At 48.0% G+C, this 21,579-nt stretch overlaps 1 protein-coding gene across 1 annotated transcript; it reads left to right on the top strand.

The window, feature by feature from the left end:
* Positions 1-1,110: 1,110 nt before the first annotated feature.
* psmc4 (proteasome 26S subunit, ATPase 4) lies at positions 1,111-20,416 on the top strand. Its single transcript, XM_028822939.2, has 11 exons — positions 1,111-1,249; positions 3,535-3,633; positions 5,078-5,264; positions 9,807-9,953; positions 11,641-11,750; positions 13,245-13,338; positions 13,455-13,622; positions 14,391-14,467; positions 17,837-18,005; positions 19,748-19,803; positions 20,210-20,416. The coding sequence occupies exons 1-11, from the start codon at positions 1,214-1,216 to the stop codon at positions 20,321-20,323; spliced, it is 1,257 nt and encodes a 418-aa protein (XP_028678772.1). The 5' UTR covers positions 1,111-1,213; the 3' UTR covers positions 20,324-20,416.
* The last annotated feature ends 1,163 nt before the right edge of the window (positions 20,417-21,579 follow it).

Genomic DNA, 21,579 nt, shown 5'->3' with positions numbered 1-21,579 from the left:
CACCTGACACTCTCAACCCCTGCCACCTTGGGTTCAAATCTGAATGCACACACCCAGCTGTCCGTACCTCGACAGGTCCACCATGATGTTAGGACGTTCCCGCTATGAGAGGATTTGTTCGACTAGAACCACAAAGAGCCAACCACTTTGTCGCAAAATTAGGAGCATTACTTCAGGCCGGGCACCTAGGGGGCACCGCTCCACATCAGTGCCAGTGTGCTGGTCTGCCCAGCTGCAGGTCTGCCACTTGGCATTGCCATGGGCACGACTCTATTAATGGCAATGAAGCTCTTGAACCCCAGGGAGTGAAGTCTGCATTCATCTGCTCTGAAGGAAAATGAGGGGGGCACAAGTGGCAGAAGAGAAGGCAGAGTGGGAAATAAATGACCAGGAGATGAAGTACCCAAGAGGAATTGGGCAGAGACAGGTCAGGGCACTATATAATAGATAGATAGACCCTAATCCTAACCCTGATCCCAATCCATGTCATGTTTTCATGGTCTCCCTGGGCTTTCCACCCACATTCCCATAGACATGCCACTTAAGTTGACTGGCAAACAGATGCCCATGTGCCCTGAGTAAGGGTCACACATTTAGCTAGGACTTAATCTGGTGTACTTAGTTAACTGTCACTTCAGTTGGGGGTTCATATCCAAATAATCTGCCCCTCCACAGCTATGCCTGGCACCGAATCTGTCACTCATCCCTGCCTTGTACCCAGAACTGACTTATACAGGAATGAGAACTAAGAGGAGAACAAAAATAGTGGTGCAGCGGTCCACACTGTTGGTTCATGGCTGTAGCATCCTGGGTTCAAATGCTGCAGCTGGTTGTAGTCCATGTGGAGTCTCTGCCTGCCCTCCTCTCGTCTCTGTGGGTTTTCCTTCCCACATCCCCAAAGCCATGCTTGTCAGGTTGATTGGCATTGCTAAACTGAGCCTATGTGTGTAAGCTTTGTGATAATGTGTGCACTTTTCTGCCCGGGTAGGCTCCACCATCTCTCTACCTTGGCTAAAGCACGTTGGAAAAAACTGATGCTACATAATAATGTACGGTGGAGCAGTTTTGCAGCATGTGCGCGTTTTCCAAGTTGTTAAAAAATAAAAATAAACGTACTCGACTACAAATCCCAGAATGCTTCGGACCTGACGCTTATTCAGACGTCACATACGGCCAAGTATGCGCATGCTCTTTCCACAACGAAACAGTCAACATGGAGGAAATTGGAATCATTGTAGAGAAAAACCAGGTAAAGTTTTTATCTCTTATAACTGTTTGTGATTCTGTGTACGATTATGACACAGTTATTACGACAGGACTATTACTCGAGAGGAGAGTCGTTTATATGCCAATGTTTTGCGTTACACGGCGTGAGCCCATTGACCGCGATTCTCGGTTAGTAAAGCTGCAGATTCATTGTGGGCTGCCCGGGAGGCCTGGGCCTGCGTTCACTGCCTTCATAATTTAATATCAAGTAGTCATTTATTTAGCGCTGAAACGGGTAAGAAGTGAGTTAACGGGACCCTCTTCTATAACGTCCGCAACCTTGTCGTCGTTTACACCCGCAAACGAGTCTGCCGATTGGCGCATTCTGAGCGAATTCGGAATTAGTGAATCCGGACGGACCGCCGATTTGAATTCGTCAGTTCGGTTTGCTGCAGCGTCACGGCTCGGTTCACAGTCGGGAAAGGAGAAGCCTGCTTGGGCAGCCTCAGCGCCGACGCTTTTCTTCCTGTGTCCGCACAGATAAATAAATCAGGTTGGGCACTTGAGTGGCATCTGCGCTGGGTGTCCATGAGGGGAGGTCAGCAGACGAGTCCATTCAAGCCGAGTATGCGCTGAAGATGACAGGAAGGCTGACTTTAGAGAAGAATGGAGGGGCCGGTCAACTTCTCTCAGAAAATGAACGTGTGAAGGCCGAATGAGACCTGACTTGCTGGACCAAAGCTTGCCACTGTCGAAAGTGTCACCGGCACCGTTAGCTGTTGAGGAGGAAGATCTGGAAGGCAGTCGTTAAACAGTTCGAACTGGCACTGCACACGCTGATGGTGGGCGGCCGTTCAGACCCACTGAGCCGCCAGGAAAGCTGCAGACCCCATCAAGGAAGTAATGAAACCAAGACGGGCCTCCCCTCCTCGGTAGCTCGGAGGCTGCACAGTCCTTTCATTTTGAAGAAGTCCTCCCTCGTGGCCATTGGCCCAGTGCTGCCACACCTTTTATTAAATCCAATCCAAGTTGGCACATATTGAGGGGTTTCTGTGCCCAGCACTAGAGAAAGTGAAATGTGTAAACCTCCAAGACTCCGTCTGCATTACTAGAAGTGACCAGAAGTGATAAAGACCTGAAATGGCGAGTCCTAGCAGTTTTATTTATACTTCATACATTCAGTGCACTTGTTCTTTTGTTCTGTTTAGGTCTTTTTTTTGTGCTGTCCTTATTTTTCTATTTATATGTTTGGTAGGTAGAACTTTATTTGTCCCATTTAATCTTGTGAAGTAACCTTGGGTCTGGAAATGGAGCTCAGCAGCAGCCACCCGTTTATTTTTGGTGGCTTGTCTGGACCATGAGGACAGCAGTCTGAGCAAAGATGCCCAGCCGTCGATACTGAGGTGTCTCCAGGCCAGCTGTCCGGCATGTCCAGGGTCTGCTCCGAGGTCTCACTACACAGCATAACAACAGTAATAATAAGAATTGTTCAAGTCGTAATCACAGACTGAGGGAGAGTCCTCTTCGAGACTCGTTGGTCACCGTAAGGATCGTCGCACCAGGAGGCTTCCTTAGACGTGAACTCCAAGCTCCCCAAATGTCTGACTATTTGTGTGTGTGTGTGTGTTTTAGTCTCTTTCAGAGGGGGCCTGTGAATACGTTTAGCTGGTTGGCCGCTAGTTGGCCGAGTTCTCCATGGCTGTCACGCTGTCTGACTTTGTCGTTAACTTTCTTACAGTTTTCCTCTCCCATGTTGTCCACACACAGTTCAGCAGTTCATTAGTGGCTGGACATGGACGGCTGGTGTCCTTTTGTTAATCGGTTTTTCTTTTTGTTGTCTGTGCTCTCGTTGTGTACTCAGTCATTAGTGTGGCCTACACTGTGTAGCCCTCTGCGCCCGCACTCGGTGAAGCACACAATATAAAAATCATTTGTGTGACGTCATCCGGCCTTCAGGTGTGACAGTGCCACCGCCTCCATTCTTAATCCCACCAATCAAAGGGATCAGCCGCTGGATGTTCAGGTAAGACCCGTGGCCTGATTTCGTCCCACTATTCATTCAAACCTGACTGACCTGGAAGTGAAGAGGTCGGCACACGGGGGGTCGAGGGGCTCCTCATTTCGGGTCTCCCTGCTGGATTTAGAGATTAGGGCTGGCCTCGTCGAGGGTCTGAGATGTCACTCGGGGCACATGGCAGCAGCAGGTGAGGGTGGTCTTGTGCTCTCCCTCGTCTTTTGTTTTAGTACAGACGCAGTTCTTTCTTTCTTTAATTTATTTTAAGGTGTTGAGGCCTCTAAATGTTTACTCAAATGTGTGTCTCTTTTCAGGACGAGGTACCGATACTGGCGAGCTCTCGACCTCAGACGGGCCTCTCGTTTTTAGCCCCGGAGCCAGAGGACTTGGAGGATCTCTACACTCGCTATAAGGTGGGTGCATCAGTCATTCGGAGGGTCCCATTAGGAAGATTGACCTGGGGCGTTGGCAGTCAGCCATCATAAACTGGCAGTGTTTGGGTCATAGCTCCTTAGCACTTTGAGAGAGAGACCACCACAACCCCCAACCCCTTTACCTCTGCCACGTTCAAGGACAGCCACTTCAAAGTGTGTCACTCCCGGTCAGCCCCCTCTCTGTATGTAATGGCACCAGGGGGCCACAGTCGATCTCAAAACTTAACATGAGAGTTCTCTGCTCTTGAGGTCATCTAGCAAGACTTTTATTACTCTTCTACACCTTCTAATGAGAGGAGGAGGAGGAGGACGAAGAGGTTTTATAGTCTGCAGTGATACAGAGCGCTGCCACACTCACCACACGACGAACCACCTGAGGATCCCAAATTAGGACCCCCACACCACACAGGTGGGCCTTCTAAGGTTTGTCAAGTAAGAACACAAGTTCTGAGGTCAGGTGGTCCTACTCGCTGCTCCTGACGCCACCCGTGTGACACGTTGACTCTGCACATGGCACAACATGGACTCCGTATGCCACTCTTTACTGTTTCAGGGGCGCTGATTCTGTTGTCTCTTGTGATTTTCTTTGCTTGGTCCTCTCGCCCTTTTTGGTTCAGGACAGCTGCCCGTTTCTCGGCTCTTCTTCACATAACAGACCTTTTAATAAACAATTTATTTTGATGTATTTTTTTTTTCGCGTCCCACCGGTCCTCCTGCTGTTCTTCCTCTCAGCACAGGTTTTCTGGTTGCACTTCCTCCTCTCTGGTTCTTCAGGCCAGTGCTTCTCTGACCCTGACATTTTCAAAATAACCTAACAGGGTACAAGAGATGCCCTGGCACAGACGGGACGTCAGGGCGGAGATATCCAGGGTCGTTTGTTATCTGCCATTCTCACCTTAAGTGTGCCACGTAAAGCTCCTAGCCGATGGCTCAGCTGAATATTTTATGAGGTTGGGGAAACTGCAGAGGTCTGAATACAAAGGGAATGCCAGTCAAGTGGGCATCACGGGTACTGTGAGTGGGACGAGGACTGCGCTTGTGTGTGTGTGTCGGCCATCGGCCTGCGGTTCTCCTATGGGACGTCGATGAGGGTTTGTGCACAAAACATTCCTACATATAATGGCGGCCGTGTCGAGAGAAATTACACTCCAGTGTGAGTCACAGCAGAGCAGCTGATGAATAGGAGAGAAGACCAAAAAGTTTGGATCAAAATATTCCAGGAGTTTACTGTGGATTGAAAAAAAAAAAGAGGTGTTCCCTGCCAAGTGTGTTCATTCACAGTACTTGAACAACTTCCATGGGCACAAAGAACAAACAAATCCCCCCTGAGGCCAGTTAAGTACAAGCTCTCTGAAAGTCTCGGTCTGTGCTTGTCATGTGCCGTTTGAATCGGGCCAATGCCTTTTTGATTTGTTCCATTTAGAAACTCCAGCAAGAGTTGGAATTCCTGGAGGTCCAAGAAGAATACATCAAAGATGAGCAGAAGAACCTCAAGAAGGAGTTCCTGCACGCGCAGGAGGAGGTGAAGAGAATTCAGAGCATCCCGCTGGTCATTGGGCAGTTCCTGGAGGCCGTCGATCAGAATACAGCCATCGTTGGCTCCACCACAGGTAATGGGAAGGGTCCGCCTGAGTTAGGGGCTTCTTCTTGTAATGCTGCTCTTGGTGTAAGTAAAAGCTGATGAGAAAGCATTGAAACAGAAAACAAGTAACTGGTGTGATGGAATGAGAAGACATAATGCATGTGAAAGGACATTTTCAGGGACCTTTTTGAAGTTTTATGTACCCATGACAATCTGGCAAAGCTGAATTTTAATTTTTATAACCCACTTGTCATTACTTAAAATTCAACTTGCTGATATGTTCACATTGTGGCCTGCAGAGGGCGCTCCTGCCACCCAAACTCGACACAGAGAGACGCAGGAGACACAAGTTCAGCACCCGTGGGAAACGCCAGTGCAGCTGACACCAAACCTTTCTTTCTTTCTTTCTTTCTTTCTTTCTTTCTTTCTTTCTTTCTTTCTTTCTTTCTTTCTTTCTTTCTTTCTTTCTCCAGCAGCATTCCAGGCACTGGTTGACCTTCTTCAGGCACCAGTGCTTTAACCAAAAGCACAGCAGCTGCTACAGCACCCCCTGGCGGTGTCCATGGATCCCAACAGGGCTGCACCAGACTTCACTTCCCATGGGGCACTAGCGTTCTGGATACGCTCCCTCCCCCAGTCCTGCCAGCATGGAGGCGTCCCGGTCAGGCAAGGCCCCCACCCCCCCTGCATGCCACACTGTATATAAAGTCAGAGTAAAGCTCTAATAAGATGAGAACATCACCACTGTTACCATTTGAACAGTTTTCACTGCACCTAACAAAGACCCCCAGCACTATTTGCCTAATTTTTCTAGCAGAAACATTGAGTTGAGTTTTGAACGTCCCCAACTTCCACGTTCTACCACACTCCATGGTCACCTGTTCAACATGGTTTATGGTTCTGTGTGTGAAGAAAAAGTTTCAAAAGTTTGTGCAGAACAATCCCTGCGTTCTTATTACAGAGCTGAATATACAGTAAGAGCTGGGGTCTGCCGTGCTAATTGACTTTGACGTTTTGAACTGTTCGTTCAGGTCTCCTTATAGTCCTCTCCATTTTGTTAAACTGCTCCTCCAGGCGTTCCTCCTTAGTTCTGAATCATCCTGGTCGCTTTTCTCTGGACTTGCTCTGGTGGTCCTTTGTCTTTTATGTAATGTGGAGGCCGAAGCTGCATATGGCACTCCAGGTGGGGCCTTACCAGTGAGGTTAAGAGTAAGCTCCACACTTTGGGGCCTGAGCCTAACCTAACATCCTGTTAGCCCTCTTAACGGCTTCTGTCCACGGTCTGGACGTACATAGTGAGGAGTCCACCTTCTCATAAGGGGTATTTGAGTGAGCCGTTGCCTATAACCACTGGCAGGTCTCCTGTGATGTGACACTTGGCTTCAATTTCAGTGTTGTCCTGGTCCCTCTGTAACGATTCATCTGATTCTTTGGTATTTGCTGTCACCAGCATGCCTATCCTGCTATGACGACATTTCAGCACAGTTTGATATTTCCAGAGTTTTTCAGTCTCGTCCCTGCATGAAGGCCTTCCAGGTGAGTCCAGTCACAGTCTTGGTCCTTTCCAGCCCTCTCCATTCTGTCTTGGTATGTGAAACACGAGACATCAGACAAACGAGGCTCTCTGCAGGTTGGGAGGGCTGCAACGCCGGTGTGTCCCCCCTTCTGGTGAGCGCTCATTGGTTGTTGGCGCTCATACTCAAACCTGTAGGATTTTATGGAGGAGCGTCACATAGCAGTAGGTCAGAGTGGCTGGCTATTGGGGATGGGCCACTGATCAGAAGCAGATGATTTTTCACTCAGATAAGACGATCAATGACCGGTAAAAAGGCTGATCACCAAAACCGATATTTTCAGCCCCTGCTTTACGGTGATTTAGTTGCAGTGCTTGTCTACGTGAGGTAATACGGTAGTCGGGCCAGTGGTGAATGTCCTGCAGTGTAAACAAAGAGCAGCGAGTGGAGGCTTTCTGTGTCAGTGAAGGGAGGCGGTTGGTGTTTTAGCCTTCACGCCACATCAGAGTTTGGTCTGCTTGTTGATTTGGCAAAATTTTACACCCAGTGCCCTTTGCGACGTAATCCTCCCCATTTGTCTGGGCTTGGGAGCGGCACGAAGAAACAATATGACGGCTTGTAATTACGAGAAGCATTTTACTTTTTTATGCCACTTCTAGCTGTCCCCCGTGGCTCCGCCCACATAGTAGTGAAACAGGACAAACTTTAAAAGTCAATACAAAAATATAATCATTTGTATTGAGAAGAATTGATGCTGATAGCTTTCATATCCGAGGGCCTCTTGATATCCAATATGTTTGGTTTTGCTATCGAAGTGAGAATTTAGCAGTGATCTCTTAGCCAAAAACGTAGAAAGTTGGCAAGGCATCTCTGGTTAAGCGGAAAGTGGGCACACTCAGACATCAAACGCTGGCACTGTGTCTGATGGTGTTCAGATCTGACGGGAGAGCACATGGTTGTGGTATCTCTGCCAGTCAGCAGCTACCCTCTAAAACACACGGAAGCTCTGATCTCTCTCAAAAACGTCAAACGTTACTCCTTAACAATCTGTAGATGATGATGTCTGCTGAACAAACAGGAATCGCTAGCTAAGTGGAGACAAGAGGGAGAGCAACTCAAATGGAGGCTGGCATGGGAGTGAGGAGGCCCCGCCCAGCTCCCTACGCCTGAGGTCCCGCCTCCGCCTCCCCTCAGCCCGCAGCCTCTCTCTCAGATTCATGCAAATTAATCGGTGCCACAGCTGAACTGTGACACTGAGGGCAGTGAGAGAAGTCGTAAAATCAGCTGGAAAGTTCAAGCAAATTATAGAAAATAAAAACCCGATCTCAATCCGTGAAGCAGTGAAAAGCGGACAGACAGATGTTGGATTATTTATATATAATATATATTGTGACAAATAGAGGCACTGTTGATCTCTTGAACCCTCAGACCAGACGTCAGACACCAGATAAAAGTCCAATATGACTTTATTTTATAATAATAATCTGCACCAAGCACTCTACACTCCACTATACTCCTATAATACACAATCACTAATCAATAACAATTGTCAATCCTCCACTCCCAGACGCGTTGCCACCCTTCCACCCAGCTCAGCTCAATGTCTGGGATTTCCCACAATCCTTTTATAGTCCTTGACCCAGAAGTGTTTCGCCTTCTCTCTCCATGTGACATGGGACACTTCCGGGTCAGATAAAAGTCCACTGCCCATAATTCCCTGCTGGCATTCGGGGTAGCTCCATGCTGCAAGGAGGGCTCCTTCTGGCGGCCTGGGGGTATTGGCCGGGATAAATAGCCGGACATATCTCACTATATATATATATATATATATATATATATATATATATATATATATATATATATATATATATATAAGAAAGAGAGATTAAAGTATGTATTTTAAGGAAATTGTATTTATTTTAGTATGTTAACAATAAGCCTTCAGAATTATGAACAGTTAGCACCAGTGGTGCAGAGTTTAATTATGAACATACATTTGAATATGCGACATAAGGCTTCTGTGGCTCTGCTTATGCAGGAACTTAATGTGAAACGTTGTTAAAGGGATAAAGAAGGAAAAAAAATCAGAATCAGCCCATCGAGTAACTGAGAAGACGGCGGTCATGGGAACTTGTCCTGGCTGCCCCCAAGTCACTAATCACGTCACCGGATAAGTCATGTAATGTGACAGGGCCTTAACCCCACAGTATGTCCTCCGTTTTCACTCTCTAATTCTCTGCTCGTCAGTCCTTTGGTCAAAGTGTGTGGCTGCTGGGCTCACCTGCTTGTCTTGTCTGTTTCTGTTTTTTTGTGTGATTTGCTGTTAAATTGTTTTGTAGCTTGTGGTTTATTTCATAATTACTGAGTAAGGAGACTCTTGGTAGTTTTCTGCTTCTTCTGCCATTGCTACAGTACCATGCCTTCGATTACGACTGGTGCTTTCTTCAGGACTCCTTCCAGTGACCGTGTGTGTGTGTGTGTGTCTTTCATTTGTTACTTGTGACACCTTATTGAAACCGTTTTTTGTAAACCGCACATTGATATTTAACTTCTGGGCATTTGTTGGTTGACTTTTACGCTCTGCTTGTCTTTGTTATATGCATCTTAATGAGTTAACACCCCCTGGCTACTCAGTCATTCACAGTAATTCTACAAGAGCCTGGCTTTGGTTTTTGTTTTTTATTAAGCTTTAGTTCATTATATCACAAACCAACAAGCATGAAATACAATTATGTGGATTCTCAACTAACTCTAAGAACTATTCATTATGGAGGCATTAGGCAGGCAGCCATTAATTAGATCAAATGAAAACGGCAAGAATTTGATGCTTTCTGTTTCTGCGCTTTTCTTAGTCATTTTTTCTTTCACCTTTCCCAGCTTTAAGCTGTGCCTGAGAAATGGCATCTTCAGTTTCTTTGATATTCGCCGTTGTACTTTGTTTTTCATTATGGATTAAAGCTCCCATGTCCTGCTGAGCGGCGCCACTGGCTCATTTTTGGTTCATTTGGGTCTTTTTTTAATTTAATTAATGCTCTCTTTTCCTGTTGTCTTGTCAGGTTCTAATTACTACGTACGTATCCTGAGCACCATTGATCGGGAGCTTCTGAAGCCCAATGCATCTGTGGCCCTCCACAAACACAGCAATGCCCTGGTGGACGTGTTGCCCCCTGAAGCAGACAGCAGCATCATGATGTTGACCTCTGGTGAGGTGTTTTTAGAAGTCTGTCTGTTTGTCTGCCTTCCTGTCTGTCTATCTTTGTCTATCTAATCCTGCCATCTACGCTGTCTATCTATCTAATCCTGCCATCTACGCTGTCTATCTATCTAATCCTGCCATCTACGCTGTCTATCTATCTAATCCTGCCATCTATGCTGTCTATCTATCTAATCCTGCCATCTACGCTGTCTATCTAATCCTGCCATCTATGCTGTCCATCTATCTAATCCTGCCATCTATGTTGTCTATCTATCTAATCCTGCCATCTATGTTGTCTATCTATCTAATCCTGCCATCTATGCTATCTATCTATCTATCTATCTAATCCTGCCATCTACGCTGTCTATCTATCTAATCCTGCCATCTACACGGTATATCTAATCCTGCCATCTACGCTGTCTATCTATCTAATCCTGCCATCTATGCTGTCTATCTATCTATCTAATCCTGCCATCTATGCTGTCTATCTATCTATCTAATCCTGCCATCTACACAGTATATCTAATCCTGCCATCTACGCTGTCTATCCATCTATCTATTAAACCTGACTCTCACACCATGTGTGAGAATGTGAATTTCCTACAGTTTGACGGAAGTCTTGAGATGCCAGTTTTACTTCGCCACCGTGGCACTGGAGAGTTTCACCATTCTCTGTACGTTTGACAGCAGTGACTCTCTTGCAAGGGGGACACAGACATCCCCTTGACTGTTAAGAATAAAACCCCTTTATTATAAAACTTAAAGCACTTCCCTTTTGGTCACCTTGAGAGTGTGCTGTCCTCGAGATGCAGTGCACTTGTCCCAGTGCTTCTCCCACTTCCCATAATCCTTTTCTGCTTCCATGTGTAAGGTCTGCTGTGTTTTTTGTTTTTTTTCTCCCTTTCCATCTTCCATGGTAGCAAATCTTCAGTCTCAGTTTTAATTTAGGGCAAGAAGAAGCCACAAGGAGTGAGATCTGGTGAATACGAAGGGTGCACGTGGTTTTGGGTCACAAACTCAAGACAGAGTGTGCAGAATTCAGTTTTTTCTGCCCCTTCACTGGACATTAGTTTATTTCCTGATGTTTTCCAGCAGATGCCTCGACAGTTCAATGTAATGTCTCTGATCGTCAGTCTCTCCGCTGGGATCAAACTCTTAATGGCCGAGTCCATCAATGTTGACGAGCGACGTCATCGGTGTGTATTGAAAGTCTGCCATGGCGTCTTGGGGAAAGTCACATACACGGTTGTAGAATAAACTCCCTAAATACACACTCGATGAACTCGACACGATGCCAGTCGGCAGACCGACTAACCAGGGGGGCCTTGCGGCATATTTGAGATCTGCATCCTACTCCCGTGCTGTTGACTGATGCCATGACATTTTTGGGACCCCCTTGTACAGTCCTATTCACATCTGTCTGACATTTTGAGGTGAGCTACTTCTACTCACTGGTGATGGCGCTGGAGACCGGTGACGTGTTGCATGCTGGTCAGCATATTTGTACAAAGCCCTGTGAAGTTCATAGTTATGTGACAATAGTCACTCTAGAGAAAGGAAAGACAGAGCAGGGTGTGACACTGAGGTGACAAAGGTTGAGGTTTCCCTAATTTTTTAAATGTACATCTTTATCACAGTCAGTCAGTCATTTTCCAACCCGCTATATCAAATCAAATGTCTCTCTTATTTTACAGACCAGAAGCCAGATGTGATGTACTCTGACATAGGAGGGATGGACATCCAGAAGCAAGAAGTCCGAGAAGCTGTGGAGCTTCCATTGACTCACTTTGAACTCTACAAACAGGTGCCCCTTTTTACATTTGGAGTCGTTTTACGTGTCTTCCCTTAGCAGACATTTTTATGCAAAGCAGCTCATATTCAAGTAGACATCAGCCTGGGCACTGGGGTGAAGCAGGAGTTACAGGGCACAATTGACCGTCACAAGTGAAGATCTCTAAAGCGAACGAGACGCCCCAAGGTGAGTCGCAGTTCCCAACTGCTATCCAAGCTCTTCTCAGTTAGCCTGACGTTCACAGAACAAAAGTCTTTGGACGCTTCTTAAACACAGCGAGGCTCTACCAGCTCAGAGCGACCCGTGAGGATAGTGACGGAGATTTGGTGTCATCACCAGATGACATTCAATAGGCGACCTGAGTAGAGGACCAGGAATTGGACCATCAGCTTTAACTTTGTGTGGCACAGTTAACAGCATGCGTCATCAGAATGGCGTTGTGCAAAGGGCGAGCATGAAGTATCAGATGTTCAGAATCCTACATAAAATGGAGCATTGACAGCAAAGACGAGGCGAGCAGAAGGCCTCACACATTTTTCACAACAGGGCTGCCAACTCAAAGTCGCGGCCTTGGAGTGCCTTCCTCTGTTGTGGCATCAGAATTGTGAAATTCTTAACCGACTTCAGCCCCCAAGTCTCCAGTGCTTTAGTAAGGCAGGACATCCAAGGCTAGTCGTCCAACCTGTCAGTTTTGGTTTGTCGTGTAATAAAAACCTATTGATATGCCAACTGCAAGTGTGATTTGGTTTAAAGCTAACTTAGGTATGTTGGCACCTGCAGTTGTGCTGGGCATTCCAACTAATTTAAGGTGCGCAGTACAAGCGGGACACACAAGTAAAGTTACGGAGCGACACTGTGTGCCAGCGCAGCCCCAGGATGTGTGTTAATCAGATGACTGCTCTCAAGTGGTGGGCCGTTTGGTAATGAATTCAGTCCATTGTGCCCCCCTAACTGAGAAATATTAAAAGGAAAGAAAGCCAAGCTGCAGTGTCAAAAGTGCTGAAGAAGCCTCACGAGGCCGTTACCAGCTACAGAATCGCACAAATTCATGTCTCCACAGGCGCGCTCAGCACAGTACTGCTTCTCTTCTGGCATGGCAAACATTCTGCTTCTCTTCTGGCCTGACGCTGGCATGGCGTACATTCCACTTCTCTGTAAAACCCCATTTGGTTTGCCCGGGCAGCAGTAAACACGGCTCAGGCTGTTCGACTCATGTCCTCGCTCCAGTGACCACCCGCTCCATGCGCTGCCGGACTTCCTGTGCTGCCTTTGCCCAGTGGCCTGCCCGCTGTTTTAAAAATGTGGTGCCTGGGAATGCCATTCTGAAAACGGCCACATTGGCATTGCAGTGTTAATACTGGAGCCGTGTAATGGTGTAGTTTGTGTTTGCTCCTAAGCAGTGGCGTTTGAGTGTTTGAAATATCTCTGCGTTTCTCTTCATAATCATCTTGAAATGCATTTCCAAGAGTAATCTTCATTCAGGTTGCTTGTCCTCTCCCACCTCAGATTGGAATTGATCCCCCACGAGGAGTGTTGATGTATGGACCCCCTGGCTGTGGCAAAACAATGCTGGCTAAAGCAGTTGCACATCACACAACGGGTGAGTTTGTCCGTCTCTGTGACTTCATCGCCTTTTTTGTTAGACACGTGTTTTATGAAGTGTGGCCCAACTTGTCACTGTGCGTCTATTTTTTTTTTTCTTTTTCTTTCCTGTAGCGGCCTTCATCAGGGTGGTCGGCTCGGAGTTTGTCCAGAAGTACCTGGGTGAAGGGCCTCGCATGGTCAGAGATGTCTTCAGATTGGCCAAAGAGAATGCACCGGCCATCATCTTCATCGATGAGATTGACGCTATTGCCACTAAACGATTCGACGCGCAGACAGGAGGTACACATTAAGATCGCTGATCTGTGGCGATGGCTCCAGCTTGTTAAAACTTTGCCTTGCGTTTGTTTTTTGTGGAACGTCAAACACGTCTGCTCATTGTGGTGCTGGCATGTCACAAAGGTGGCCGTGTCACGTGTGTGGCTTCTTTGCAGAAATCCTGGCTGGGTCCCAGGGTGACAAATTAAAGAACAAAACACCCATCAGGCAGAGCAGCACAATTTCTAACTTCTCATGCAGCAAAAATCATTGCGAGACGAGAAATGCGCCTGTGGCTTTCGGGACACAAATGTCACCATGACAGGCGCGCTGGTAGTGATCTCGTGTGAGCTGCCATGTTTTTCAAAATGTGTTACGGTTTTAGCTTTATGGTTTACTTGAAGCAGTGAGAAGCGTCAGTGAAGCCACCTTTAAAGATTCTCAGTCCATTTGAGGATTGGAGGAGTCATTTTAATTGCATTGAATGCTAATGTGTGCCTGAGGAATTACTTGGCGATGAAGATGAAGCGCGTTTGGCCTTCAAGTGTTCTTAGGGGGTTATTTATTGCCTAGGAAACCATCATGTAGAAGATAAAAGGCGTCTTTATTCATTTTTTTCCCTCCTCACACAAGCAAGCAGTGAGTCAGAAGTGCTTTCTGTTGGTTAATTTCTGTTTTTTAATAGAACGCCTTGCCCCACTTTCACAATCTGCTGATCTCCTTGATTTTTAAATTGTTCTCCTGCTCCCCGTTCACACTCCGATTAACTGTTTGATGTGTGGCTTCTTACAGCTGACCGAGAAGTCCAGCGAATACTTCTAGAGCTTCTCAATCAGATGGACGGCTTTGACCAAAATGTTAACGTAAAGGTAAGGAAGAATGAAGCCCGCCTCGGCCTCCATGTGCTTTCTCTGTGGCACTGGAATGTATTTGTGACGTATTCTTGTCCAGGGTTGAGAGTCCCAGCTGGTTATGCTTTTTGGCAGGCAGGTGAAGGGAGCTGCTCAGGAGGCACAGAGCGTTGGGAGCAAAGCCTTAAGCGACACACTGCCTCGAGATGGCCAAGGGACACAGGGCCCTGACGTTCACAGAGTCACTCAGCCCACTCGGCCACGGATGTGGTTTGGTTTGCAGTTTCTCCATCCATATGAGCATTTTCAGATCTTTTTTTTATAAATCCGTCACCCACTCTGAAGCCTCAAAAATAAATAAATAAAAAGAAAAGATACAGTAAGCCTGCACAATTGTGTTCAAAATAAAAGCAGTCCGACATCACTAACCTACCTGACCAGTCACCGTGTTTAGTAGAAATTCTACTTCTAGGTGGCATTCGCGTTTAAGTTCTCCCGCGGATAAGTCGGGCCTTGATTTTATCGTATAGTTTCTGGTATTTTATAATGTCGGTCGTATAAGTCAAATGCAGAAGACTCCCGCTATTGGTCCAAGAGACTATAATATGCTAACGCCTGCCCACCTGAGAGAGTAACCACGGGGCACACAGCCTTTGTTTTCTACGTATTGTGCCTACGTGACCACATGGTGATACCCGCACTATTCTGAAGCGATGTTTGCACTGATTTGTGTTTTTTGTGTCTCACACCCTCACACACCTTTATCATAAGAGCATCCCTTATCTACGATGAAGCGTTCGATCAGAAGAACATATGAAGCTGGTTTTAAATTAAAAGTCGTTGAAGTGGCAAAAGAAATTGGTAACTGCGCTGCTACGACAAAATGCAATGTGTCTGAGAAACTGATGAGAGATTGGAGGAGGCGAGAAGATGAAAAAAAATAAGTCGTGTTTTTGAACGGGCGTATAAGTCGGGGTCCAATTTTATGATCAATTTTTTGGGTTTCAAGACCCGACGTATACATGACTACATACGGTAGTTTACTAGTAGGTGTCGTAGAGTTATGACGTGTGCGCCGCGCCGCTGCTTCTGTGTAACCGAATTATTAATTCAAAATTACAGCAGGGTGGAGTTGAACTAGTGAGGTCATTCATTCATTCTGCGTCAGTTACGGCCCTCATGTAAGGAAGGAAGGCAGCAAATGTCGTACCTGCTGGTCAGAGTGCACCTCTCTCTGAAGATCAGAGTTAAATGAGCCACTCAGAACAACTTGGATTAAAAAGGAGAGGGGAAAACGTATAAAGAAGTGCTCAGCTGAAATGATCACAGATGGCGACCAAAACCTGAAAGACGTGGAAGACAACGGGAAAACTGCCATTGGAGTGGATCAAGAACAGCCAAAACGGCAAAGACTCGGCCAGCGGCCATCTCCACGAAGACCAAAGAAGATCGAAAGTCACCTGTGAGCACCCGAGTTACAATCAGAAGAGCCCTGTGTGAAGCCAAGCTTAGCGGCAAGAAGCCCCCACAAAGTCCCATCGTTGGGCTGACCGGCCTAAAGAGAAGCGGCACAGCGTGGTGGACTGATGAAGTGAGAGCGTCTGATTTAATTTCAGGGAGAACATAACGACCGTCTCTACTGTTTATAGGTTATTGTCCTAAGTTCCTGTTTTTGTATTAATGATAAGATCAGGTGTGCTCTCCTCTCTCGTATACTCGGGTATGGAGATGGATAATTGAGGAGTAAACCACAAGACCAGGATGATATTTTTAAATTACGTACATTAAAGAAGCATCAACCACAAATCAAATTAATAATATATTGAACAGTTATTAGAAAAGTAAAGCTGAATAAATCGGACTCTGTGGCTTCATGAATAAAAAGTAAAATACCACCTCCGGTTAGCGGACATAGTTGAAAAGTTGACCAAAATCTACGTTTGTACCCAATACTTGTATGCAGAATTTGGTTGACCGGAGTGAAAGCGTCCTCACGTTATCGTGTTTGTACACACAGACGGACACAATTCTACAAATGGCGGTCTAAAACGTTGAAATTCATCACAATTTCGACTTTGGGTTTTCGGACAATTACAACACTTGCCCCGTACTTCATATACGAGAAAGGAAAGATAATAAGGAGTTGTCTGGTGGGGTGGACCCGACTGTCCTGCAGACACGTTCAGCTTGGAGGTTCCCCACCCCGGCTTTAAACTGAGTTTTCTTCATAACTCGCCTCTCGCTGTCATTTTGGCTGCGTAGTCCACCACAGTGCATTTCACGTTAAGCCATCAAGACGCGATTGAAGGGTAGAATTGCAGTTTTAATTCTGGACGATGATCACAAATATTATACAAGCCGTTTAGGAGTGACAGCCATTTGGGTACGTAGCCCCTCCATTTCCACTAATTGGACAGACCACCGTAATCCTAAATGTGACGATCAGTGGGACACGTGAACGTCACCGAATGCTGGCGCGCTGCCTTAGTGATGTTTTGCCAGGCCTTCTTGCTCGTTGGTCTTCGGTAAGTGAAATGGGTTCAGGTCAGACGAGTGGCACAGCCCTGGTCGAATATTCCGCCTCATTTGCCACCCTGTCTGTCCTGTCGGATTTGCAGCATTTGGCCGAACCGGAGCAGGTAGTCTGGCCTGGCGCACCTCAGAATGTCCCCTCCGGTTTCTGTTGGCAGTCACCGCTGACCCAGTCGCACGTGGCCATACCATGGCACTGCCTCCTCCAAGTTTCACAGATGGTCATGTGGTGCCGTCTCTCCACTCTTCATCCTGACACACGTTGGTCTTTGTTTCAGTTTTGGCCCAGAGCAGGGCAGGCCGCCGCCTTTAGGTGCGCTCTGCCAATCCTGCCTTCGTGTTTTTGAGGCTGGCACCTTGGGGTGCCCTCTCAGATTTTACATTCATGAAGTCTTGCACTGATTGCTGACTTTGCTAATGGTAGGCCCACCTCCTGGGCGGGCACAGGCTAGCTGGAGTGGACGACTGGCCTTCACGGGGGGGCTCACTGCTAAGATTAGGCCACGAGTGAGAATTCCTAGAAGAGTCTCGTAGCGTGACGCGGGCACAGGACGGGCCAGCTCTGAGTGATGCCTGAACAGCCATTCATTGAAGCAGCCATTTTTACATCACGGTGCTCAAATGAGGTATTAATAATATTTTTCCACTTAACGTACCAATATTTGTACTCCATTCAGTCTCCGAGCACTTTCATTATTCTGTTTGTGTGCCCCCAGTTTTGACGCGTCGTCTCCATTACGGGTTCATTTCAGATGTTTTCCTGCTGCTGTTGTGTCATCTTCATCTCTTTCTGGCCCCCACGAGCCGTTGTGACGTCTTTTGCTTGACTGCTCTGAAGGCCTCTTTGTCTTTCAGGTTATCATGGCCACCAACCGAGCCGACACTCTGGACCCTGCACTGCTCAGACCGGGGCGACTGGACAGGAAAATCGAGTTCCCACTTCCTGACCGACGCCAAAAGCGTTTAGTCTTCTCTACTATCACGAGCAAGATGAACCTGTCTGAGGAGGTCGACCTGGAAGACTGTATCCTTTAACCTGTCATGTGCAAGGGTAGTTGGGAAAGCAGACGGGCACCCGGGTATGAAAACTGGAGAAATAATTCAGTGAACTGCTTTATAAATGAGAGAGCCACCAACTGTGCCCAGCGTGTGTCCTGTCGTGTTTGCCTATCAGTACAGTCGGTGCACTGAGTGGCCGCAGTTAACATGTCTGTCCAGCAGATGGCGCCATTGGCCGCCCTGGCATTCTGCTCTGTGGTACGTCCTGCTCGGGTTTCTTGTTTTTTAATTTTATTTTTTGTTTTGCTGGCTTTGACACGTGCGGAGTCTGATTCGGCTCTTTACAAACGTGTGTGACGTTTACTGAGGATATTTGTTTCTTTTTGTTCTGTGCCATCTTGTTTTTTGTGTGGCATCACCACTTTTTGGTACTTGCAGATCCATTACTATGGTTACTGACCGGGAGTGCCATCGGTTGTGTGACTGTATTATTAAAGGTCACCGCCGTGCACTCTCGGGTCACACAGGAGTGCCTTTTATTTGTCTGTGTGGTGTGCGCTTTGCTTTTTGGTTATTTAGACTTCCCAAAGTGCTTCTGATTGGACGTCGGCCAACGAGAGGACTGGACTTTTTGGTTGTGAACTTTGGCTCCGGTTAGACTTGCGCTTCCATCTCCTGATCCCACATTTAAAATATGTGTGCCTTTTACTGGTAAAGGGAGGTCAGGGCAGACACGTCTACTGCAGTTGGGGGTTCAAGCTGATCAGTCAGTGGGACTTTGGTATTTTCAGACTGAACCGGGTAAGCGCCAGACGGGACACTCGGGGCTCATTACGCAGTCACACAACATGCCTCCGTATTCTAAAGGAGAGTTCATTGAGCTTCAGAAGTGCCAAAGTAGCCAAAAGGCTGAGCAGCCCTTAAAATGAGTGAGCGCCACTTGTTGTGGGCATCACGGCAGGCAGCCCAGCCCCAAAGTCACATTTCTGGGCTGCCAACGTTCAAAGGACTGAGTGTGTGTCTCTAAATGAAGCGGACCCTGTCAGGGTGGCGGTCTAAACCTCAAAAGGGTCTCCGTGAATGCCTGGTGCCCTTGGAGTGTTTGGCTTTAAACTGATACCATTGGGCCCCGGCCCACTCGTCATTCACGATGACACTTTTTGAGTGGTCTGAACCGCACACTCCACCAAGCCCTCGTTCCCGGACGGCTAACGGCACCCTTGTACCAAAGAGCTCATCCAGGTCCCCCTTACTTAAAGGTGGTCGAGGCTTCGTCTTCAACTCCACGACTTGCTAGTTTGTTTTTTGATTCCCCCAACTCTTTGTGTCAAGAAGTGCCACCTCCTGACTTCAGCCCTCAATGCGCTTCTCCTTAAACCGATTAGTCAACTGGGTCTACTTGACCAACGCCTGGAGGACTCCCCTGCTCAGACTAAACGGGCTCACTTCTCTGAGGCTGGCACAGTCCCACATTGCCTCTGGTTGATGTGCCACACACGGCACTCTGCACTGGTCTCACTAGTGCCACCTACAGTCTGAGGGTAACATCCCTCGATTTCTACTCCACACTTTTTATGATCCAAGCTGTGAGTTTCAGTGGACCCGCACTCCTAAATTTCACTGCAGTGCCACAGCAGTTTGTGACAAAGTGAACCTCTCTGTTGAGGGCAGCCCCGAAATGGCCCACCGCGGTAGGCCGTGCCCCTCGGCAGCTGGAAGGGCTATCTGGTGTTCCTTCATGTGAATTTTCCTCAACGCCATCTTCAGATGTTGCTCGACCAGACAAAATATCAGGGGCGGACATCAACTCCATCTGCCAGGAGGTACGGTCGCCGTCTTTGTTCTGCTCTTTTTGCCCCCTCACTTTGAATGCTCGTCTTCCTCTGCACAGTCTGTGCCCCCTTGAGGTGCCCACGTGCCCAGCTTCTGCTGAAGTGTCATGTGGTGGTCTCGCTCGTGTCTGGGTTCAAAGCCTGCATGCTTTTTCTGTGTCTCTGGGGAGGTTTTAGTGGGACCCCCCAACACCCCCCCTTTGTTTTCCTCCCACATCTCAAAGTTGCCGTGGTTACACCGCAGTGTGTTCACGAGTGCTAAGGGCTAGTGTTGGGGACTGTCTGGACTGTCACCCCCAGTGCCGATGACAACTTACTTACGGTGGTCCCTTCCTTGGTGTCTGCTTCATTTCTGCACCGCGTGTAACTCCTGATGTCTTCTGACTTGACCCCACAGGCCGGCATGCTGGCGGTCCGAGAGAACAGATACATCGTGCTGGCCAAAGACTTCGAGAAGGCCTACAAGACGGTCATCAAGAAGGACGAGCAGGAGCACGAGTTCTACAAGTAGGGGGACGCTGGCCATTTTGTCACTTGTTGTGCGCTCGTGTTGCCGTCTCTCTGCTCATCGTATGTGAAATAAAGAGATTTGCTTTTCCACTGATTTCGGGGGGCTGCTTGTTCTATGAAGCGTGTGCGGGGTCCGCCGGGAGGGCCGCACCGGCCTGTCTGTGTAGTGACGCTGTTGGAGACTTCAGCTAAGGAAGGCGGACACACGTGACAGTTAGGACCTCGGCGTGTTTGTATTGAAGCCGACAGCAGGGTGGCACGCGGGGTCTACTTGACCGATTCCGCCGTTGCGTTGCCTTCCTCCAGACGTGCCACGTGGTCTTTATTGGGATTTTCTTGCACGTCACGTCTGCCGTGGACCTCTTTGTATTTCTGGAATGCTTGGCTTGTGTCGTGATCAGTAAAACCTGAGGACCACCGAGGGTGGGCTCCCACTGGCCTGTTTGTTCAGTTCCGTGCCCACACATGATTGCCCACTCCCATGGCACATAATGGGCGCACTTTCGTCATGACGTTGTGACTTTGTGTAAAGCCACACCAAGATCTGAACACGGAGTGACAGCCTGCATGTCAAAGGGGCTTTGTGTGTGGCAGGGGGACACTCTGCCCCCTTACAGATTTACTGAGTGTGTGGCGCAGCGTGCTGCTTGGTGACGAGTGATGTTGGGGGCTTTTCTTGCCAACTTCAATTCACGTTCAGGTGTGAGGTGACAATACAAACCTCGATTGAGACCCTCACTGTCTGACTTGTCCCACCTGTTATCGGAGCTCGGGCACATGCAGCGATGCCACCAAACACCCCTTCTAAGCGGGCAGGGCATATTCAGCGATCACACTGGTCAAACGAACGAGACTTTGGGGGTTACATGCGGACAAACGCGCTGGGGTCGGTGGGAGATGTTAGGTGATGTAGCGCCCCCTATGTGTGGCCTCCGTCTTACAGAGAGGGTCCGGCGGAGAGCAACTGGGCTGATGGGTGAGGAGGTGAGCGCGGAGTTCATACAAACGCCCGCCGGTGTCTCCTCGCTCCGAGGCCAAGGTAGAGTGACGAGGACCGGCGAGTGCCCGGACTCATCCGGGGTGTCCTTTCCCAAACCCGCGTAAGGAGGAGGGTCTGTGGGCCGCACCACCCTGCTGCTCGGCTGATTCTTAGTGGCAGAGTGAGGGGCCCTGACAGCCACTTCTGGAGAAGGGGCCTCGGAAGCTTGCACGTCATTGTCATCTCCCCAGTCAGCCGGCCCCATTTACACGTCCAGA

Source organism: Erpetoichthys calabaricus, chromosome 17, assembly GCF_900747795.2.
Source record: "Erpetoichthys calabaricus chromosome 17, fErpCal1.3, whole genome shotgun sequence".
In the NCBI taxonomy this organism is placed as follows: domain Eukaryota; kingdom Metazoa; phylum Chordata; class Cladistia; order Polypteriformes; family Polypteridae; genus Erpetoichthys; species Erpetoichthys calabaricus.
This window is presented reverse-complemented; position numbering and strand designations above follow the sequence as displayed.